This window comes from Rhinolophus ferrumequinum, chromosome 11 (genome assembly GCF_004115265.2).
Source record: "Rhinolophus ferrumequinum isolate MPI-CBG mRhiFer1 chromosome 11, mRhiFer1_v1.p, whole genome shotgun sequence".
Classification (NCBI taxonomy): domain Eukaryota; kingdom Metazoa; phylum Chordata; class Mammalia; order Chiroptera; family Rhinolophidae; genus Rhinolophus; species Rhinolophus ferrumequinum.
The window spans coordinates 70,277,857-70,298,614 of record NC_046294.1 but is presented as its reverse complement, the minus strand read 5'-3'; the positions used below and the strand labels follow the sequence as shown (position 1 = coordinate 70,298,614).

Genomic DNA, 20,758 nt, shown 5'->3' with positions numbered 1-20,758 from the left:
CAAATCTACTTGCTTACTAGATATTTCTCTCTGGAGAGCCTTATCTTAAATGCTGTTCTTTTACCCCAATCCATTTCTCTCCTTATTGTCCAGATTATATGAAAAGCATGATCATTGTTCATTAGGGTGGCCATATAATTCATTATGTAAACCAGGATGATTCTGAGAGTAAAGGGGCCTCATTAATGATTATTTGGCCTTCCAAGTGTAACTTGGAACTATCTTGGTCTAACCAGAATTTACAGTCTCCTTCCCATGGAACATTCCATTAAGTATTAAGAGTGGCATTCATCTTTGCCTTCTCTTTCTATTTTTCATAGCCAGTGAGCCACCAAGTTCTGTAGAGTCTCCTTCCTTCTTATTTTTTAAAATATGCACACTCATTTCCATCTCTATTATCATTACCTTTTTCAAACCCTTTTCATTTCTTGTCAGGATTAAGCTATGGAGTCCCATTTGGTCTACCAGCAAGCCACTGGTGTCACTCTCCTCTAAAACACCCTCTGCAGTTTTCAGAATGACTTTCTTAAAGTGCGTATCTACTCATGTCCCTTTCTTGCTTTGGTCCTTTGATGGATATTCATAATGTTTAGCGTAAAAGTTAAGCTTTTTCCCACAGCATTACAAGGCACTTATGCCCAAACACACCTTACTCCTTCTTTTTCTTGCATACTAGAGCTGTCCTGGCCTATAACGGGCAGTCACTAAACAATGAAAGAAATCAGCATTGAAAACATAACTCCACATACCAAGAACTTATCTCAACAAGTTTATATAACTGTGAATAGTAAATGTCATTTTCTTTATATTAGGATGGATGTATTACAAATAGGTTAAGTCTGTGGGACAAAGTACATAGTGAAATGTGATCACCTTATAATTTGTGACTCAAAAATATGTGTGATATAAAACCAGTGGATTAGAATTTTTCCCAAAATTTAAAAGTAAAGTCAGAATCCTCATTTCAAAATAACAAAATCCTCCCATCAAGAAACCCCAAAAATCTAAGTCAACTGACTGAAATATTAGTGCCGAAAAAAGAATATGGCTTCTAGCAGGCACTCAATATTTGTTGAGTGAATAAAATATAAGAAATTTAGCTTCTATCAATAGATTGTCTGCATACAATGGCAATGCACTTGTTTGTTTTTGTATTTGCACATCCATCCATCCAACCATCCATCCATCCATCCAGCCAATCCTTTTTGCCAGTCAGGTCACCTCAGTCAACAGTCGTTTCCATGAGCCAAAGTAAATGTGGTACACGATTGACCAAAAAATGTTACTTTTTAGTCAGTTGTTAAAGAGTCATCGATCCTTAAATAGCAGCATATTGGCAGACCCAGCTCTACTTTTTTTGACTAGTGGCTCCTTTTCTTTTTCACTAGAGACTCCACCATATGATGGTACGTGCAATCTCCAAGTATAAGGTCTTTTTATATTAGATCAATGATGGGAAAGAAAAATTAGGCAAACTCTATCTTTCAAAAGATACTTGTGTAAAATACTTGTGCATTTTACCGCTTGGAAATTTTCCAAAGGGGCCAGATGCTGAAGATAGATATTTATGTCAATTTAAAATCTACATGGTTCACAAGGGCAGTGCTGTGAGAGATACAAAGATGGAGCACAGTAATACTGCTTGAATTCTCAAGTTAACACATATTAGAAATAAGTTCAAGGTGTTCCCTGAGCTTGAGTTTCCCTTTATATTTGTTTGGGAAAGTGATAGCACTTGCATCCTTCAAGAGCAAAAGGCAGACAATTCTAAAACTTTCCTCTCTTGCTAGGGAGAGTCATTGAAAATTACAGCTGGAATAGAATAGAGAGAATTTAATCAAAGGATCTAAACTGGTTTCCATTAGGTAGTAATTGGTATCCGTAGGTTATGTTCTGCTATTTGAGAACAAACAAAACAAAACAGATAATACTTCACAACTACGTAAAAAGTAGTCTCCTTACTGGTGGCTGGAATTATCTAGTTGGTAACACCAGTTACCTCATGATGATAAGAGGTTTTGGTGAGAATTAAAATAGAAATGTGAATTAATGTTTACTTCAATACAACAAGCAAAATATTTCAAAACGTAAATTAAAGCTCCTGGGGTGGAATAATAAAAAAGATCTTTTGTGCAAAAAGCTGGTAAAACCTCTGAGGAGGCTCTAATATGCTAATTTTACATATGAGAAAACTGAGATTTAGTCAACTATGTTGTAATTGATCCCTTCCCTGTACTAAAGACCTTTTGGTCCTGTACATTAGTACATAATTTAATACTATGCAGAGCTGGCAGAGGGTCCCTATCTTAGAAAGTCCCTATACTTGGACTAATGCTCTGCTGTCACTTTCTTGAAATTCTTATCAAGTTTTGAACAGGGGCTCTGCATTTTCATTTTGCAGCAGGCCTCACAAATTATGTCGGTGGTCCTGCAGCTATGCCTTTTTTTCCCCCTAGTATTCTATTATTTCCCCTACAAGACTGCAAGTTATCCAGGACCTTTCTTTTTTGGTACTTCTCACCTCTCTTTTAAAGATGACTCTTACACTAGTGGATGTAGAGCCACACAGAGGTCTGAGACCTTGGTGTGTTCATCTTTTTATCACAAGTGTTGAGCTCAGTGCTTGGTACAGAGCAGGTGCCTAATGAATGGGTGAGTGAATAAATGAATAGCAAATTATCAACAAACACCTGTTGACTTCTTTAACTGACAAAATACTGTAATAGTTTTAGTTTTGCAGTGAAAAGTGACTAGGTGGATTGGGAGAGATTAAAGGTAAAATATTCAAGGAAAAAATCTTGGAAAGAATAAATGGAATTGAATTGATGGAAAGCTTAAAGCAAATCAGATTGAAAGGTTGAACTCCAGGTTGAATATGAAATAATAGGTGGGAGGAGGGATGAATGGTTAAAAGCAGTTAGATAAGAGGTTTATCAACAAAATTACATCCTGAGATGGATTGTTTCTTCTCAAATTCAATTTAATACACATCAGATTCATCCTGTAAATTGTAATTCAGGAAATGAGAATTGTCCAACTTTGGGGAAAAAGATGGCATGTAGGTTGTGCATTCAGAAAGAACCAAGAGATTATTGATTCTTCAACAATTGCAAGAGTTCCTTAACCCACTGTTTTGCATTAAGAAGCAAAGTAAAAAAACAAAAAAAACAAAAAAAACAAAAAACAACAAAAAACAAAACTTGTAAGCAGTAAACATTTTTATTGTTTCCTCAGCCTCTGGGCAGAATTGACAGAGCTCATGCTGTGGTTCCCAGTTACCTCAGCTTAGCTAAACACATTTATTCTTAAACCATGATAGATTCCTATCCTTATGTTCACTTCGGGAAATGTATTTCTAACATGAATTTTTTAAAAATAAAATGAAATTAGTGAACATTCCTTTCTCTGGAGTCGTTTATATTGTGTTTGATCACTTACCATATTGTTTGGGAGTGTCAGTTCTTTACAAATTTTACATCCCCCTCAGTGAGGTTATCTTTTAATGGTCTATCTCCTTTACCCTGGATAACATAATACAGTTTTATCCATCTTTAAAGAGATTCCCTATAGCATAGTCTCGCCTTACTTTCCCTATATCACACTTGAATAAGTGACTGAAATTGTGCACAGATGTCTAGGTGTGGCTTTAATTTCTTTTTATATTCCAGGATAATGATTTCTTTTAACATATTCATTATATGGTTGTCCAAATTATGCATGGTGCTGTTATAGTGCTGGTTCACTGAATATTAAATATGTGAGAGCAATCAATTTTATGCTTCAGGTGATTATTTATGGGAAAATTCAATTTTTGGAGGGTGAAAATAACAGTGGAATAGAGGTAGGGAATAATAGTACTGATGTTTATAAGCAAAGTAAAGCAACAATGGAAACAAGCATTTGGGGGAAAGATAGCGTTAAAGTGGTGAATGGAAGGAGAAGCAGGGAGCATCACTAGTCTGGAACACTCAGATTCTAAATAGGCAATGGGGAGGGGCCACACACCTGAGCTCCAATCTAGTGTGCTTGGGGGGGCCCGGTGAAGAATTACAGGATTTGGTGAGATGCACAAAATAACTTCACAGACTATAATGGGAAAGGAGATGATTAAAAAAAGAAGCTTCGTCAGTCTAGGAGAATGTAGATTTTCAGCTCCCTAAATCTCCACTGAAATAGAATTACAGGGCTATGAAAACATATTCCATGCCACCCAAGAATGTTCCTCACACTTAACATTGAGGAAAGTGAAGTGCTGAGACATCCCAATGATGCCATTCTACAAGAAGAGGATAGTGGAATTGTCTTTACCGTTCCCAGTTTTGTGTGACACAGACTTGAATAAGAATGTTTTAGGAATTTTGCTGCTTCAATTGTAGCCATCGTTAGAAAAACTCCATCTAGAATGCCGGGCTTTGGTCTTGTGTCTTGTACCATTAGAATGTCCCAACTTTACAAACCAATGAATGGAGGAGTGAAAGAAAGAAGAATGGCAGGATAAAACTACTTGGAGTTTTATTTTACAAGCCAACATTAAAAACAGCAATGTTCAAGCATCCAAGTTCCTTCAATTACCAGGAGCTGTTAACTTAAAAAAGAACAGTGAAAATAAAAAGAAGAACCAGAGCCCTTAGTTCAGTTTTTAAATCTGTATTAGTCCAACCAAGCAGAAGAGGCAAGCTATTTTTACTATTTTTAGAAAAGCAATGCAAATATATAATAAAAATTGGCGATTTGATCAAACTCACTTCAAATGAAAGCTTGAGCTAAATGTTACATGAATATTCAGACAACAACAACCTGTTTGAAATTGCTCTTGAGTATAATTCCAAAATGTATGCATTTTATCATCTCCTAGGCATAAAGCCAAAGGCTAAAAGAGCAGAACATGAAAAAGCTGAACCTGAATTATGTTCTAAACCCTGTTGAGTTTAATTTTACTTACAAAGTAGAATGTTAGTTGGCCACTTAAATTTGCCCCTCACAGCACTGTAAAATTACCTAGTTTCTCATTATCAGCCTCTAAATTGTGTTATTCATTTGGAAAGCTCCAATTTTAGGAGCATCATTCTAAATTACTAGGCAAGTGGTACACAATAAATACACATAATCTAAAACAGACTGTAGCATGAGAAGAAAGTATTTTTTTAAATATATTTGACTGCAGTGTGGGGTTTGCAGTTCCATAAGCCTTATAACTTCAAAAGGCAGAAAGGAAAAGTTTTAGCTAAACGGAATATCATGAAAGGATGAGCCCTTAAAAAAGTTGGTGTTTTATAATAGGTAATAACAGATACATATTCTTGATATAAATTTGGAAAAAAGTTCAAACAATCTTCTGAACAGAAACAAAAACACAAAAAAAATGAACAAGCTGCCACTCAACCAGATAGACATTAGTTTCAAAACAACATTTTACTTGGAGCAGTAAGATGAATACACTACCCAAAATCAATAAACCTTTGATGATACATACAACTAAAACAAAGAGATGATGAAGCTTACTATATGCCTTATATTTCCTGCTGAAGTTTTAAAATAATATTACTAAATTCTTAAAAGTTATAATTGGAAAATACTCCAAGTGAATAAAAACAAGTAATCTAAAATATAAATTTTTCTATGGATTGTGAAATTTTTATTTGCAGAGATCGTGCAAGGGGTCTTAGCATGCAATACTCATACCACTAAAAATGTAATTGCTTAAAATCAAAAAGGAAGAGGCACTAGGTGGGATTCTGGTGATGTTCTAGTTCTTGTCTTGAGTGGCAGTTTCATTGTGTTCACTTTGTAATTTTTCTTTGAGTTGTACAACTATACACTTATAATTTGTAAACATTTCTGTAGGTATTTTGTATCTCAATAAAAAGCTAAAAGAGAAGAGAAAGAAGAAGGAAGGAAGGAAGGAAGGAAGGAAGGAAGAAAAGAAGGAAGGAAGGAAGGAAGGAAGGAAGGAAGGAAGGAAGGAAGGAAGGAAGGAAGGAAGGAAGGAAAGAAAGAAGGAAGAAAGGAAGAGGGAAGAGAGAGAGAGAGACAGAGAGAGAGAGAGAGAGAGAGAGAGAGAGAGAGAGAGAGAGAGAGAGAGAGAGAGAAAATGCATGCTAGGAACAGCATTTCTCATACTGAAGAAAAATGTACTAAAAGAAATTGGTGCTGTAGTCATTTACTTAATTCAAATAAGACATACAGCTTTATAGTGTCGTAGAATTTGCAGCCTGGTTCATAGTTAGAAACCACTTAACTGTCATTTCTGCACAGAAAGACTGTGTGTTGACATTTTCAGACTTTAAAAAAATCCCTGTCACTTAACAGTTGGAAATGCCGCCATATTAGGCATGCTGTTTTCCTGTTTTGGGAAGCAGACTTTAGAAATTAGTGGAGTTAAAAAACACACCTGGGGGTTCTACTAGCTTTGTATTTGAAAAACACATATACACACAAATAAGTTTTATCTCTGTAGTCCAAGGGTCCTTGTGGCTCAACTGCTTAAAATTTCTGTTTGGCAATAAGTTGGTTAAACACTTAGTGACCACTTACTACTAAAGGTGTTTTGGACCCTGAAGTTGGATCTGTAGGTTTTGTCTGTTACTAAGGAGCAGTTTTCCATGTAATATTTTCAAAGGCAAAAGGTTAAGCAAAAATGACATATATTGTAAAATCGAAAGTAAAATGCACAGTACTGATGTGCTCAAAGTCCATGCATTTAAATTCCTTTGTATGATAATTTATGGTGATCATGTCTTCAGACTGCACTATTAGCATACTCACCCCTAACAAGAAGTTCTGCCTCATCTGACACACTGTCTGCTGTGGTCTGTACCCTGCAGCCATATCTCCCAGCATGCATCAGAAGGATGTTCCTGATCATTAAATCTGCAGAGGATGCTTGCTGAAAGAGGGATGAAGTGCCAGTTTAAAATGTTGCAAATCTGCCTAGTTCAAGGTGGTTTAAGGGGAACTTTGCATATTTAGTCAAAGGGCCCATTTTTGGCCTTACAATTAATTTATATGACAACAATTCAGAAATCAAACATGCCCTACTTTAAGGAACACATGGAAGTTATGTTTTTAACAATTGCTAATAAAGTGTTTGAACATTTGATATTGCATATAATTATTTAGCAGCTACAAGATTTAAATATGCACACAAATTCATTATCTTTAGAAGTATAGGAAAAATAATCAGTGAGCAAAAAATATTGCTTTGCTATTCAGAGACAGACCTATTTTTGTGTCAAGAAAATAGTATTGAAAGGAATAGCCACTTTTGAAAATTAATTATGAGAAAATAGCAGCAAAAAGATTATCTTGTGTAGCTTTATTGAATGGTTCGTTTTGTAAGAACACCACAGCAACAGAATGAGACAGTGCTCATGTGAAAGACTGCTGGTCCCCAAACCATGTGTCTTTACTTAGCAAAGATTTATTTCTCCCATAAGCACCATGATCAAGGAGAAGGGTTGGCCTAAATCTTTGTAGTTACAAAACACAAAAGGGGCTCAAAACACCTGATTCTTGTTGGGAGCAAGATGGCTGAACATAGTTGAACAAGTGGCCGTTAAGGAGATCTGCAAGTACCAGGGAGAGTGTCTTTTAGATGTACCAATTCATGGGATGACTCTATCTACCCTCTAGAACGACTGGTACAAATATTTCATTACTTAATCTTGTCTTTCATTTACTCTATCAGGAAAGAGAGATTTCCTTTTTCATGACTATGTAAGATCTGGTATTTATAACAACTCATGAGGTATCTTTTTTCAGAAAATGATAGCAAATCTCCAATACACTTTTCAGTTTCCATGTTGCCATCAAAAACAGTTGACTGGAATGAGAGTACATGCATGCACTTGAAATGACATATTCAAAGAACTCCACACTTCTCTCCAATAGTAGTTGAGCATATGAAAGAATGTCTAATGCAAGTTATAAAGAAGCACCCCAGTTAAAGATCTTTTAATTTTTGTTGGAATGGGTGAATTAACTTAAAAAAAAAAAAAGATGCATTTGTCCTTAGGAGGCTGTATCCTGATGATTATTTGAGTTCAGCTGTTTGCTTTTATTTTGAAATAGACCAATGAAAATCATGAAAGTGAGAGGGATTTCTAGAAATCCTTTGAATTCTTTTTTCCCCTTCGCATTCATTCTTTGGCATCTAAATGATTTACTTAACTGTATACTATGATTTAGATCATTTCCTTCCGGTATTTCATTTCTGGTCTTTTTCTCCCCCCCATCCTGTTAGTCTTATGATAAAAAATTCTAAGGGTATTGACATTTTCTCTCATGAAATAATTGTTAAGACATGATCTGGTTCAGTCATTTACAAGGGAATGCTTCATGGTGAGAATGCATTAAAATGTCATAACAAATATTTCAAGGAATGTTCAGTGAATGCCATACACTGCTAATTTCTTGAGGATAAATTGTTACTCTTAAATTTCATTTTCTCATCTCTACTGGACCCAAACCTGAAAAGGAAATTTACACTTTAATACCTTTTAATTTAACATAGGGAAACAAAAGCAAACTGTAAACATTATAAGCCATAATTCAGTTTCAAATCAACATAACTTAATAATGTATAAATGAACTTCAACATATTTATCACTTCATACATATGGGCCCAACTTAGGTGTGAAAATCTCCTTTTTCCCCTGGATTTTTAAGAAACTCTTCTAATAGGGTACTCAGTTAAATTAATCAGAAATCAAGGTGCACAGTATGGGCCCAGGAGGGAGCCTGTGTCTAATGGAAAAAGCAAGGAGAGGCCCAGGAAATGAGCGAGGACTTTATAATTTCCAGAAATACACTTCTGAAAGACTGCTTGGTGTTTTTTGTTTGTTCCGTTATTTTTTGTACTTGCTTGCTTGTTTTTCACAAACTGGTGGTAGTTTAACAGCAGAAAAGGTAATGCTTATTAAGTCATTTGTCAGGCTCACATTTTGGAAAAATCGTTTTGTGAAATCACATTCTTGTGATTAAATAGTCAATTGTCTTATTTTCCAGAACCTTTTCTTCCCAAATATTTTATTTCTTTTTCTCTTGGACAGAAATCCCCAAACCTTTGTCTCTTCTGTTGAATTATAGTGAAAGAAAAATCTTAATGGGGTTAAGAAGAGACTTCGTTAAAAATCACGTAAAGGTCCAAGGAGTTCAGGAGCGTAAGGTATAGATTACCTGTCCTGTGTCGTCCTTTATTTGGTTCCTACCCTTACCAGTGTGCAGTGCCCTGTGATCTGGCTGAGGCTCCTTCACCATCTATCTGGGAGAAAAAGTCTACAGCCCATGGCCTATCTATCAATGCCAAGACTATTTGAGGAGTTGAAATCATCTCATTTCGGGCCCATCCCTTCTCTTCTGGATTATATCTGCATTATATTTTTATAATTTTAAACAGGGAAGATTAAAAGTAAAATGAATGGATTGTGAACACTAAACCTAAATTACCCTTTCAGTAGATTTACTGATCTTTCAAGAGAAGTAATGAGAAGAATTCATGGGGGAGCCCATTATACTTAATCTCAGCCCACAGTGTGCCGTTCCTGAGAGAGAACCCTTGCAATTTTGTGCACTTTTAATGACATGGTTCCTTATAGCAGATGCTTGCTTTCTTAAGCTTAAAGCTCACTTGCACTTTTTCTCTCTTAGGAGTTACTCTCTCTTTTCTGGTTTTCTTTGACACCTGCTTTATACTATACTGTCTTTTCTTTGCTGCTTTCTTTGGCTTTATGAACATACTGTGTTACACGGTGCTTCAAATGAACTTCCCCACTACCAGTGCTTAACACAATGCTCTAAGCACAGTGCGTCTAGCACAGTACATGCCGCATAGTGAGGGCTCAAGAAATATTTGTGGAATGAATGAATATGTGAGGCTCTTTAAGAAAGAGACTGTATGTTCACTTTTTGTGAGACTAGCAACATGGTTAAGTCATTTACATTCCTTGGTCACATAGTCTCATCAGTGCAGTTGCTAGATTATGGAACTTTTTATTTAGGAGTGAAATAATACAGGGAATGTCATCCTTTCACAAGTCCAGCTCTTTATTGGCTCTCACTTTGACTAAGGGTTCTGCTCATCCAACATAATACTGCTGGTTATGACTTTCTAAAAATGGAAAGCTCCTTTAACTGTGCTGTGCAAAGGGGCTGCTGGCTCTTGTTGCCCTGAGGATGAAGTCCAATCTCCTTATTTAAACACAGAACTCTTCTCAGAGCATGAGTCCGCTGCCGACTGAATCCTGTGCTTCTGCAACTCTAACCTCACATTTCCCCATACGTGGGAATACATCCCGTAACTCTGCACGGTGTTCCCTTGCAGATGCTCTTTCTCCTTTGCCTGGAAAGATATCTTTAGGTGAAGTCTTTTTGGACACTCCCTAGGCATCAATAGTTCTGTCATTGTTTAGTGATGCTTTAATAGCACTTTACTCATGTCCCAGAACTAACACTTGACATTCTCAGAAGTCTCCCCCAAGTCCATGTGGAAATCCACTCTGGGCATTCCCAGAGCCGAGCTAGGTACCAGTGCAGCTAGTGGTTCCTGGGTGAGCTAATGGATGCAAGAATGGCTTCCTTCCTTCCTTCTTTGTGTCTTACAATACCTCCTCCTTTCCCTCTTTTTGTCCTCTCAAAGAAATTAGGAAAGGAAATGACAAAAGGCTATGGAGGAAGACAGTATAAAAGAGTACTTAAAGAATATATACTGGTTTTGGAATGACACAGAATTGTGTGAACCTCTGCTGTAACACTTGTTAAATTTTGAAGTTGGGAAAATTACTACATCGCTCAGAGCTTGTCTCACAGCTTCAATGTGAGATAATGCAAGTAAAGCCCATAGCAATGTATTTCGTACATAGTAAATGTTTGATAAATGTTATCTGTGAAAGGGCCTGTAATTGCACTCTTAGCCAAGAGGAATATTTCTTTAATTGGTATTCACTTCTTCAACAAACTAGATATCAACATTTTCAATAGCTGTAGTAAGTTTTCTAAATACCTAGCTTTATTATAGATACATACATCCCCTTTTCTTTCTTGTAGAAAAGCACTGCGCTCAGAATAGGAAGACCCCAATTCTAGTCTTAGTTCAACATCTTCCAAGCACTGCAACTATGGGAAGTCCTTTTGGAGGGATAATGACAGTTACACTGTTTCTCTTATGAGTATTGAGGAAAATCAAGTGAAACAATGTACATACAATAACTACTGGAAAATGCTTCGAAAGTGTAAAGGACTCTTAAAGCATTTTTTTTTTTTTACCAAGATTTAGTAGAATTCGATGCATACAACATAGTAAGCACTCTGAGAATGTTTTGGGATTGTATCATCTAAATGACAAAATAACTTAAATTGAAGTTCTTGAAAATAGTGGACTCAGATTCAATGACTAAGTCAGAAGCCTGCTAGGTATGGCAGTTTCCATGCCCTAATTCAGGTTTTTTTTTTTTTTTCCACCTTTCTCAAGGGGTACTTCCAGTACCCCCAACCCCCAAAACAGATGTATAAACCATTCCTCTCTATCAAGCAAAGTAATGTGGCATATAAATTCTATGAGGTGCAATTTAAAAAATCTTTTCTAATATCAAAAAATGGGTATTGGCTATGAAACATGGATTATTAGATATGATTCATGATATTGACATAAAATCACGGATAGTTAAAATATTTTCCTGGCAACAGTATTTCTTTTTCCCAGAGGATCATTTGTTTAAAGTACTCTACCATAAGGAAATAATATACATATACATTCGTATTCTTACAACTGTTTTTTCGTAAACCTTTATATATAAAATGGGATTTACATTCGTGATGACATGGGTTTTAATATATTTTTAAAGAAAGCAGCTGATATTAATTTGGGTGCTTAAATAATCAGACATATTATCTGAAATAGAAATATTAATTGCTGCCAGTGAAGAAAATACTAGGCAAAATACTGTTTGACAAAAACAGTTATGTCTATTTTGGTGAAATATTAGGTGGTTCCGGCAATGCAAAGGAGACTAAAACTGGGGATAAAAATGGCTCTAACATCCCATTATTGGTATTTACTTTGGTATTTACTTTCCAATACATATTCTAATAATGCATTTTTAAGTACTAAGAAAAATGCAGAAACTGCTACTTGGTGACATAGATTAAAGAGGAAAAAAGAATTGATGACTCATTGATGAACTCAGGATAGCTATTATAGCCAAATTGAATCATTTAGTGTTATAAGCACAAAATTAGGAATAGAAATCATTCATGAGATCAGTCCACTATCTTGGTTAAAATGAAGACAGGCATTATAAAGCAGCTCAGAGCAAGAATATACAGGACCAATTACAATTAAATTTCAATATAATAAATTAAAAAATACAAATGGTAAATTATACTTATTTCCTAGATGACAAAATTGGGTATATGAAGAACACTGAATGAATGACAACAAACCATGTGTATTACATTAGTGTTCTCTTTTTCCAAGTAGACAGAGGACTAGGGTGTGTGGTAATTAATGTGTCAGTCGATGCCAGACTTAGGTGGCACGCTTGTGCCCTGATTCTTGAAAGATATCTCTTATCTGATCACACGTGCATTGACCCTCTTTTCCCTCGTGGAGAGGTAACTGGGCATTCTTTATCTAAAATTAACAAAAATGACTAAGGCAAAGGGTTCTGCTACAGACTGAAGGTTTGTGTCCCCCAAATTCATATATTGAAACGTAATCCCCAATGTGATGATACAATATTTGGAGGGAGAGTGTTCGTAGGTAATGAGAGAATGAGGGTGTGTGAAGCCGTCATGAGTGGAATTAGTGCCTTTATAAAAGAGATCTCAGAAAGCTCTTTCCCTTTTGCCATATGAGGACACAGTGAGAAGATGGCCATCTATGAAGCAGACAGGAAGAGGACTCTCACCAGACACTGAATCTGTCAGTGTCTTGATCTTGGACTTCCCAGCTTCCAGAACTGTGAGAAATAAATTTCTGCTGTGAATAAGCCACCTGCTCTATGGTATTATAATATGGTAGCCTCAATGGACTAAAACAGTTTCTAAGTATGTACAGTGTTGTTTCTATATTCATATATGATTAATATATTGGTATACATTGATCTAGAGATTCTAAGTTAAAAGAGGCATGAAACAGATAAAGTCACACAATTTATCAAACTATGCTTTCTTGAATTTACTCTTAGTTCCATCCTACCCGTTACCAAAGTTTGAGAACATTTGACTCATCCTTCTTTTATTGTTTGTGTAATTATAACTAACCCAAAATGTATTTATTTTTCTGTGCCATACTCAGTTTTGGTTATATAGGTATAGACTCTAAACGTAAGGAGTATCTAGTCTAATGCAGCTTTGATGGAAAAAACACAGGAAGAGAGTGTGGAGTAGCTTTCCTGCTATCTGCACCTAGGTTGAAAGAGATGTGAAAGAGAGAAAAGGATATGTGGTCTGACAGTATAGTAGTCAGGCAGGTCCAGGGATAGATATTCTTGCTTTCCGTGTACCTCATAGAGTCTTAGCCATCATTCTGTGAGCACTGACTGTTAAATTTAGGATTGTAATAGTAGCTTTAAAAACAGCTCTTTTTATCCTTGTGTGTTAAGCCCTCTCTGTCTCTCATCCTTACCCATCTGATACGTCATTGTTAGGTTAGTCCTTTTTTAAAACTGATTTTTTTTTTTTTTTTTTTTTTTACACAATTGCAAACATCTTCACTGGCTATCTCCCTCTGCAAGATGGTCCAACTTCTTAATCAGCATTTGAGGCTGGACTCCACCTATTTTTTTTCTCACTATAGTGGACAGTGTACTTTCTGCACCTTTTCTCAAGTGGTTCCCCAGTGACGTGTCAAAGTCTCCAAACAATGTTTTACATGTTAAGGCACTGTGTAAGTCCTCTCTCTTTCAAAGAAGCTTAGTTAACCACAAGCGCTGGCGATGTAATTTGTGGGTCCCCGTGTAAAATGAAAATGTGAGCTTCTTGTCCAAAAATTAAGAATTTCAAAATGGTGACAGCCAAGCATTATACCGAGCAAAAGGCCCTTCTCAGTGTGGGGTGACACAGGTTGCACACCCATGACGCTCAGTCCACACGATACTGCCTGTGATCTCCTGGAACTTGTATGCACATTCTAGGCAATGGTGCGCTTTGGAAGAAATATCGAGAAGTTGACATACATCTCTTTGCAAATTGAAAATTGTAAAATTTCTATCCTTTCCTACCTTAATGCCTGTACCTTGTCTTTTACTCTTTATTGACTTGCAGTCTTTTTCTCAAAGACTGCATGTTGAGATGAAAAAAACAGAAATATAATACATTACATATTCTTAAGGCGTGTGTTAAAAAACAGGATAAACTTTGTTTTATTCTTTGTTTTATATTTGATGTGGGCCTGTCTAGACATTAGAACATTTAAGTGTCATTTTGTCCAAACAGTCTTTTTATTTTTTAATTTTTTCTTGAACCGCCTTAAGCGTCATTTTGTCCAAATAGTCTTTTTATTTTTTATTTTTTTTCTTGAACCTCCAATGCAAACATAATGCTCGCTTACACACCTTTGTCAGCTTCAGTCTGTTTACTGTACACTCAACATGTTGGCAACGAACAAGGAAACATCTCACACTTTGAAGAATGGAGATGGGAAATTCCTCTAAACTCTGCAGTCCTAGAGCTGGAAGGGCCATAAAGGGACTATCATCCTCACTTAGAAGTTGGCCGTTTTATAACCACAATGACAAACCAGGTTTCTTTAAGAGAATTCTAGGCAAGAGTGGTTTTAAACTCACATCACAATATTATGAAAAAAATCCCTTCTAGTATTTGTATTATAGAGCAATGTTCTCACGGAATCTCTTCAATAATATTTTATCATCTAAATAACACCTAGTCCATAGGTTGCCTCAATGAGGCAACAATGATAGGCAGAAAGATGTTAACAATCATGACAGACAATATGTTTTTCCTTACAAGGACAGAAATGGAATAATCTTATTATCTTTCACTAGCTACCCCAGCTGATTGGTCAGCCATTGTGAAACAGATTCAAGCCATCCTTGAATTTCAAGCCATCCTCTCTGTTACCTGCCTGATTTCATGACCCACAAAATTGTGAGTAGAACAAAATGGCTGTTGTTTTACACCACTAAGTTTTGGAGTGGCTTGTTATACTGCAGTGAATAACTATAAAATAATTTGGTACCTGGAAGTAAGGTGCTGCTGTAATTATAACCAAAACATGTGACATTTGGTTTGGGGTTATGGTACAGAGGCTGGAAAGGCCATGAGGACAGGATCAGTGAAAGCTAGATGGATCTCAAGAAGACCTTTGATAAGGGCTTCGGGAACAGTGAGGAAACTGTTACTGGAGACTGGAGAAAAGGTGACCCTTTACAAACCGTATTTCCTCCAAAATAAGACCTAGCCGGACCATCAGTTCTAAGACGTCTTTTGGAGCAAAACTTAATATAAGACTCAGTCTCATTTTAATATAATATAAAGCCAGGTCTTATACAATATAAGACCAGGTATAATATAAAATAATATCATATACTATAATATAATACAATACCAGGTCTTATATTAAAATTTTTGCTCCAAAAGACACATTAGAGCTGATGTTCTGGCTCGGTCTTATTTTCGGGGAAACACTGCAGTATTAGAAAGTTTGGCAACAGTACCATCTGAAATGATGCAAAGAACACATTAACCACAGTGAACAACTTTGAATTTGCCTAAGGAGAGTTTCAGGAAGAAAACTGAAAGTACCAATTGGTTTCTTTTACCTGTGGATAATAAGGTATAAATACAGAGAGATGAGCTGAAAAGAGAGAAATGCTCATTTCTCAAACAGAATATAAAAGGAATCTAAAGGAGCCACGACTCTAGATTTAAAAACAAAACTACTTCTCATCTCCAGTCTCACCAAGTGGTCAAAGACTAGCAAAGTAAGAAATAGCCTCAGCAAACATCAAATCCAGGGTGATTTCAAATAAAGTATGTCCCCAGGATAAAGATCCCAAGTGTGTAGCCACTTACAACAAAGTGTAAGGCCTTCTGTTTACACCAGAATATTAAGGGTATTTTCCTATAGCAATCAGACCCTATCTCCAAGATGGGAAGAACCTAAAAACTATTAATGGAGGCTGAAATAACTTTGAGGAGACTATAACTGAAGGCTGGAGAAAGGGGTACCTGAATTATGGACTGGCAAAAAAAATTAGTAAAATCCTTGTCTGTGGTAATGTGGAAGATAAGAAGGGTTCTTAAGGAACTTATATATCTGATTAAGGAGATTTATAGGGAGAATGAAAGTGTTGACTACTGACTTAGTTATTTGTGATAGTATATGAAAGGAGTGATCTGAGCTAAAAAAAAAGACCTTTGTTTTCAGTAAGAACTTAGACAACTACTTTCTGAACTACTTCCAGAACTTCCTGGGTTGAAAAATAAACTAGTTCTCATTTCATCTTCTTGAGCTATAAAAGAACTGAAAAAAGGAAAAGGTGCCTTTGAAGGTAAGTATCATTTAAAGGCAATTTTAACTATATTTTGATCTTGTATAAACCACATTTGCATTTCATTCTTATAAAAAAAGATGATATTCAATTTACTACTGTTAAAAAGACAATAGGCCCAAAATGCAATCACTTGTGTTAAGCCCACGTCACCAAACTTAGACTTAATACCTAACCCAGCTGCAGATCCAGCCTCTCCCAGGAATGCAATCTTCCCGGTCAGCACCAGTGAGGTAGTTCACCTGATAGCCCACCTCCATAGGCAGGTTACCTAAGACCGAAACGATCCACCCTTTCTCCACTTTTGCCTATAAAAGCCTTCCATTTAGGACAGCTCCTCGGAGCTCCTCTCTACTGGCTGGATGGGATACTGCCCAATTCTCCAATCATTCAATAAGCCGATAAAAACCTTTCAATTTTACCCAGTTGAAGTTTTGTTATTTAACTCTGGTATGCCCAGTGCTTAGCACAGTGTCTGGCACATAGAAGTCTCTTCACATATATGACAGAGCATGATTTGTTATGGAATAAGTGTGGTAACGGACATTTTAGAAGAAGAAAAAAAGTGAGAACGGTGGAAACACTTTTATACCTAATCTTTTTTGCAAAAACATAATACTTTAAATGGAATAATTAATTTTATATAAGAATTTCTAAAGATAAGTATGCCACTTCAATATCTTGCTATCTCAAGTTTTTTTTCCTCAAAATTCAAAATTTTTTTATGTATTTACATTTTATTTGCAATATTAGTAAACATTTTAACAAGTACAATCTTCAACAAGTAGCTGTATTATTTTAACTATGTGTTTCAGGACCAAACGCGCAGTATTCTTTTGCCAATCCTAATTTGATAGTTACTAATGCTTAGGAATAAGTTTCTGAATGAAAAAGTACCTTACTGCAAAAGAAGGAAATTTGGGTGACAGCAACTATTTAAGCATTGTTTTGCACACTCATGAAGATTCTCTTCAACCTCAAAAATACCAAGAATTCAGGGAATTCAAACACAGCAATGTCAGAAAAGACTATTCAAACTACTGTTTAGATTGCAGGGACAACAGCAATCTTCCAATGAAGATTCAAACAGAGGAAGAATAGTTCAGCTAAAACAAAGGTCAAATTGAATAAATGTGTCAATCAAAAGCCAACTATGAAAAGTTCAAGATCAAGGACTCTCAGTCAAATTTGGCTGACATTTTGAAAGCAAGTCAAGACACTTTGTCACAGAAAACTCATTTTTAATAACAAGGCTTTGCAGCTTTATAAAAGAGAATTCACCAATTATTTAATGTATAAAAATCAGAGTTTACTTAGACAGAGATCAAAAATCATTAATGATGGCATAGTCTACTCCCTCGCCTCACTCTTCTGTAATTCTATAATACAGCTCTGATATTTCAAAAACATTTACAAGACTCTTCCAAGCTCTACATCTTTGAATTGACAGTGACACCAAGATAATGATCATATCTTAGGATATGTATTTTGTCCTAAGAATTCATATTGGTAGAGCTTGAATTTTTCATGATATGTAAAATTTTGTGTGTATTTCTGCTGGTTATACAAAATAAGAGATGCTGATCTCTTACCCAGAAAAAAAAGGACATTATTCCAGCCTATAAGATTATTGTTGCTTTTAAAGAGGAAATCTTTATTTACTTTTAGAGAAATCTTTTATCATTTATCAAGATATTATATATACAAATATATTCTTAGTCATAGAGAAGAATTCTGTTCGAGATTATTTTTCCAGTTTGGAACTCCTTCCGCATTAAGATTTTTTCAATTCTAAGGACATCATGAGACTTTGAAATATCTTGCATGAATCAAGCAGGTATGCAATATTTAACACAGAGAAATGTGATCTTGGAGCTCCTGAAAAAATGGTTGGTTTCACTAAAAAATATTAAAATGATTTCACTGTGACTGGATGCCATATTTAGAGAATTTCTTGGGTTACAGTCTTTGAATACAACTTTAAAAAATCATAAAACTTTATAATTAGATAGGAACATTAGGAGTCATCTACTTTAACCTCTTCACTTTGAAGATGAGAACTCAGGTGAAATAATTCATTCAATGTCATACAGCTGAATAGGGTCAAAGCCTGGGCCTACACCAAAAACTCTTGACACTTCCTCCCCACTCAATCTATTAATTTTTTTACTGTATAATGATGCCACCCAATAGTGTACTTTGATATTATAACATTTCCTTGAAAAAAATCTGGCAGCATCTGTTTGCATTACAAATAATTTTTTATTCCTTTACTCTGCAATCCATTCCTGGGAATCCATTCCATAGAATCTATCCCAAAGAAAATTGTTAATGCACATGGATACAGATGTTCAGAAATGTTTTCTGTAGCACTGTTCATAAATTTCTCAAAACAGAAAACAAAGTTAATATTTATAAATAGGGAAATAGCTAAATAGAGGCATAGTCATACATGGACTCTTATGTACTCACTGAAAAAAATGAATTAGAGATGTATATCAGGTGACATGAAAGAATTTTCAAGATTATTGAATGAGAGAAATGTGATGCAGAAAATGTATGTAAATTATGTTTAAATTTTTTTTTAAATGACAAAAATATCCCTGTACTTATACATCTGCTTAGGATTACAGTAGAACAGAGAAAAATACAGAAGGGCATCCATTAGGATATTAACAAGCTTAACTAGGTGTGTTCAATGCTATTAATTATAAGAGGATAAAAGTAGGAGAAAGTCATCCTACTAATATGATAAATCATATAATACCACTTATTTTACATCTGTGTCTGTGTATGCTTAAAGGGATGCATGAAAACATGATTACAAAACAATGGTGATTACTTTAAGGTAGTGTCATTCCAAGGGATTTTCATGCTCTTCTTTCTACTTTGAATATGTTCAAAGTTAGTTAAGAGAAAAAAAAAGATCCTTAACTTATTATTCTGTCTGATTATTGTTAGAAGCTGAGTCTGGGTGGTGAACACAACAATGTGATATATAGATGATGTATTACAGAATTGTACACCTATGTAACTTTACTAATACCTGTCACCCCAATAAATTTTAATTAAAAAAAAGGCAAATTGAAACATTCTTACTGAAATGCTTGCATCTCTAATACTAACTAAAGTTGTTTTAAACACCAGAGACATTGCAGTAGCCTGTCCAGAATCACTACTGATGTAAAGCATGTCACAGGTCCCTACTTTAGGGAAGCCAAAGGTACTATTATTATTCCTTACTACTTAACATGATGGATAACAACAATTAAGAGTGCAGGTTTCAGAAATGCTTTTCGGAACTACTATCACTTTAGTTTATAAGTACTTTAAAACAAATTTTGTCAATATGTGATATTATGTGTGGGGCTATCAGATGTTAAACAGGATAGAATATAGTATTTTATAATTTCAATTAGGCTTTTTGATCTGAAACACTTGTTTAGTACAATATTGTATCTTCATAATTAATGCATTCCAAATTATTTCAACTAATTTTGCTTCAAAATAGTTTATTATTTTGGTTTTCCAGATGTGTAAGGTGTACAATGAGAGAGTTTGATTTTAGGGTAGTTAAACAGCTATCAGTTAGATTATTACCTTACCTTATACCAGTTGATTGATAACGTTTACTAATGAATTCAGTTGAATTCAATTGAACATTAATTCTAAGAACAAGTCTTTCGGCCAATGACATACTTGGTTAATAATTCAAATTTCTCCTCCAGAGTTTTTTTCTCTTAACAGGATAATATCGCAATACAGTAATACTTACCACATTAAATAGTTGTTTGAAAGTCTCTCTAGATTAAGAGTTCCAGAAGGGAGAGATAATGCTTTACTCAACTATCTATTCCCTGCCCTGATACTGTGCTATACACATTACAGGTGACCATTAAGTTTTTGTAAAGTGATGTACTAAAAATTTTCCTGATACTGGTATATCACTGTTTTTTTATTTATTATTTATTTATTTATTTTTGGAGTGGTAGTTTAGCACACAAGCAAGGAAATCAGAAAGTGCTATACATAGAGTATAAAATCTTATTTGTTTATATAATAATTAATTTAACAAATACTTTATTTAGCAAATAATCTGCTAGGCACGATGCCAGTTGCTGGCAATGCTTAGTAAGATAGGTATGGTTCCTGTCCTCAGAAATATATAATATAATAAAAGAATCAATGTGGAAGAAAGCAGAAATTCTGATTTTAAAGTGCTCCTGTTTTCCTTAACTGCACTGCAT

General features: G+C 35.2%; 1 protein-coding gene across 1 annotated transcript in view; it reads right to left on the bottom strand.

Moving 5' to 3' along the window:
- The window catches only part of CNTN5 (contactin 5), a 1,273,287-nt gene that overhangs the window by 97,132 nt on the left and 1,155,397 nt on the right, over window positions 1-20,758 (bottom strand). Inside the window, 1 exon segment of the mRNA XM_033121922.1 lies at window positions 6,766-6,886. Within this exon segment, the coding sequence (XP_032977813.1) occupies window positions 6,766-6,886 (121 nt within the window).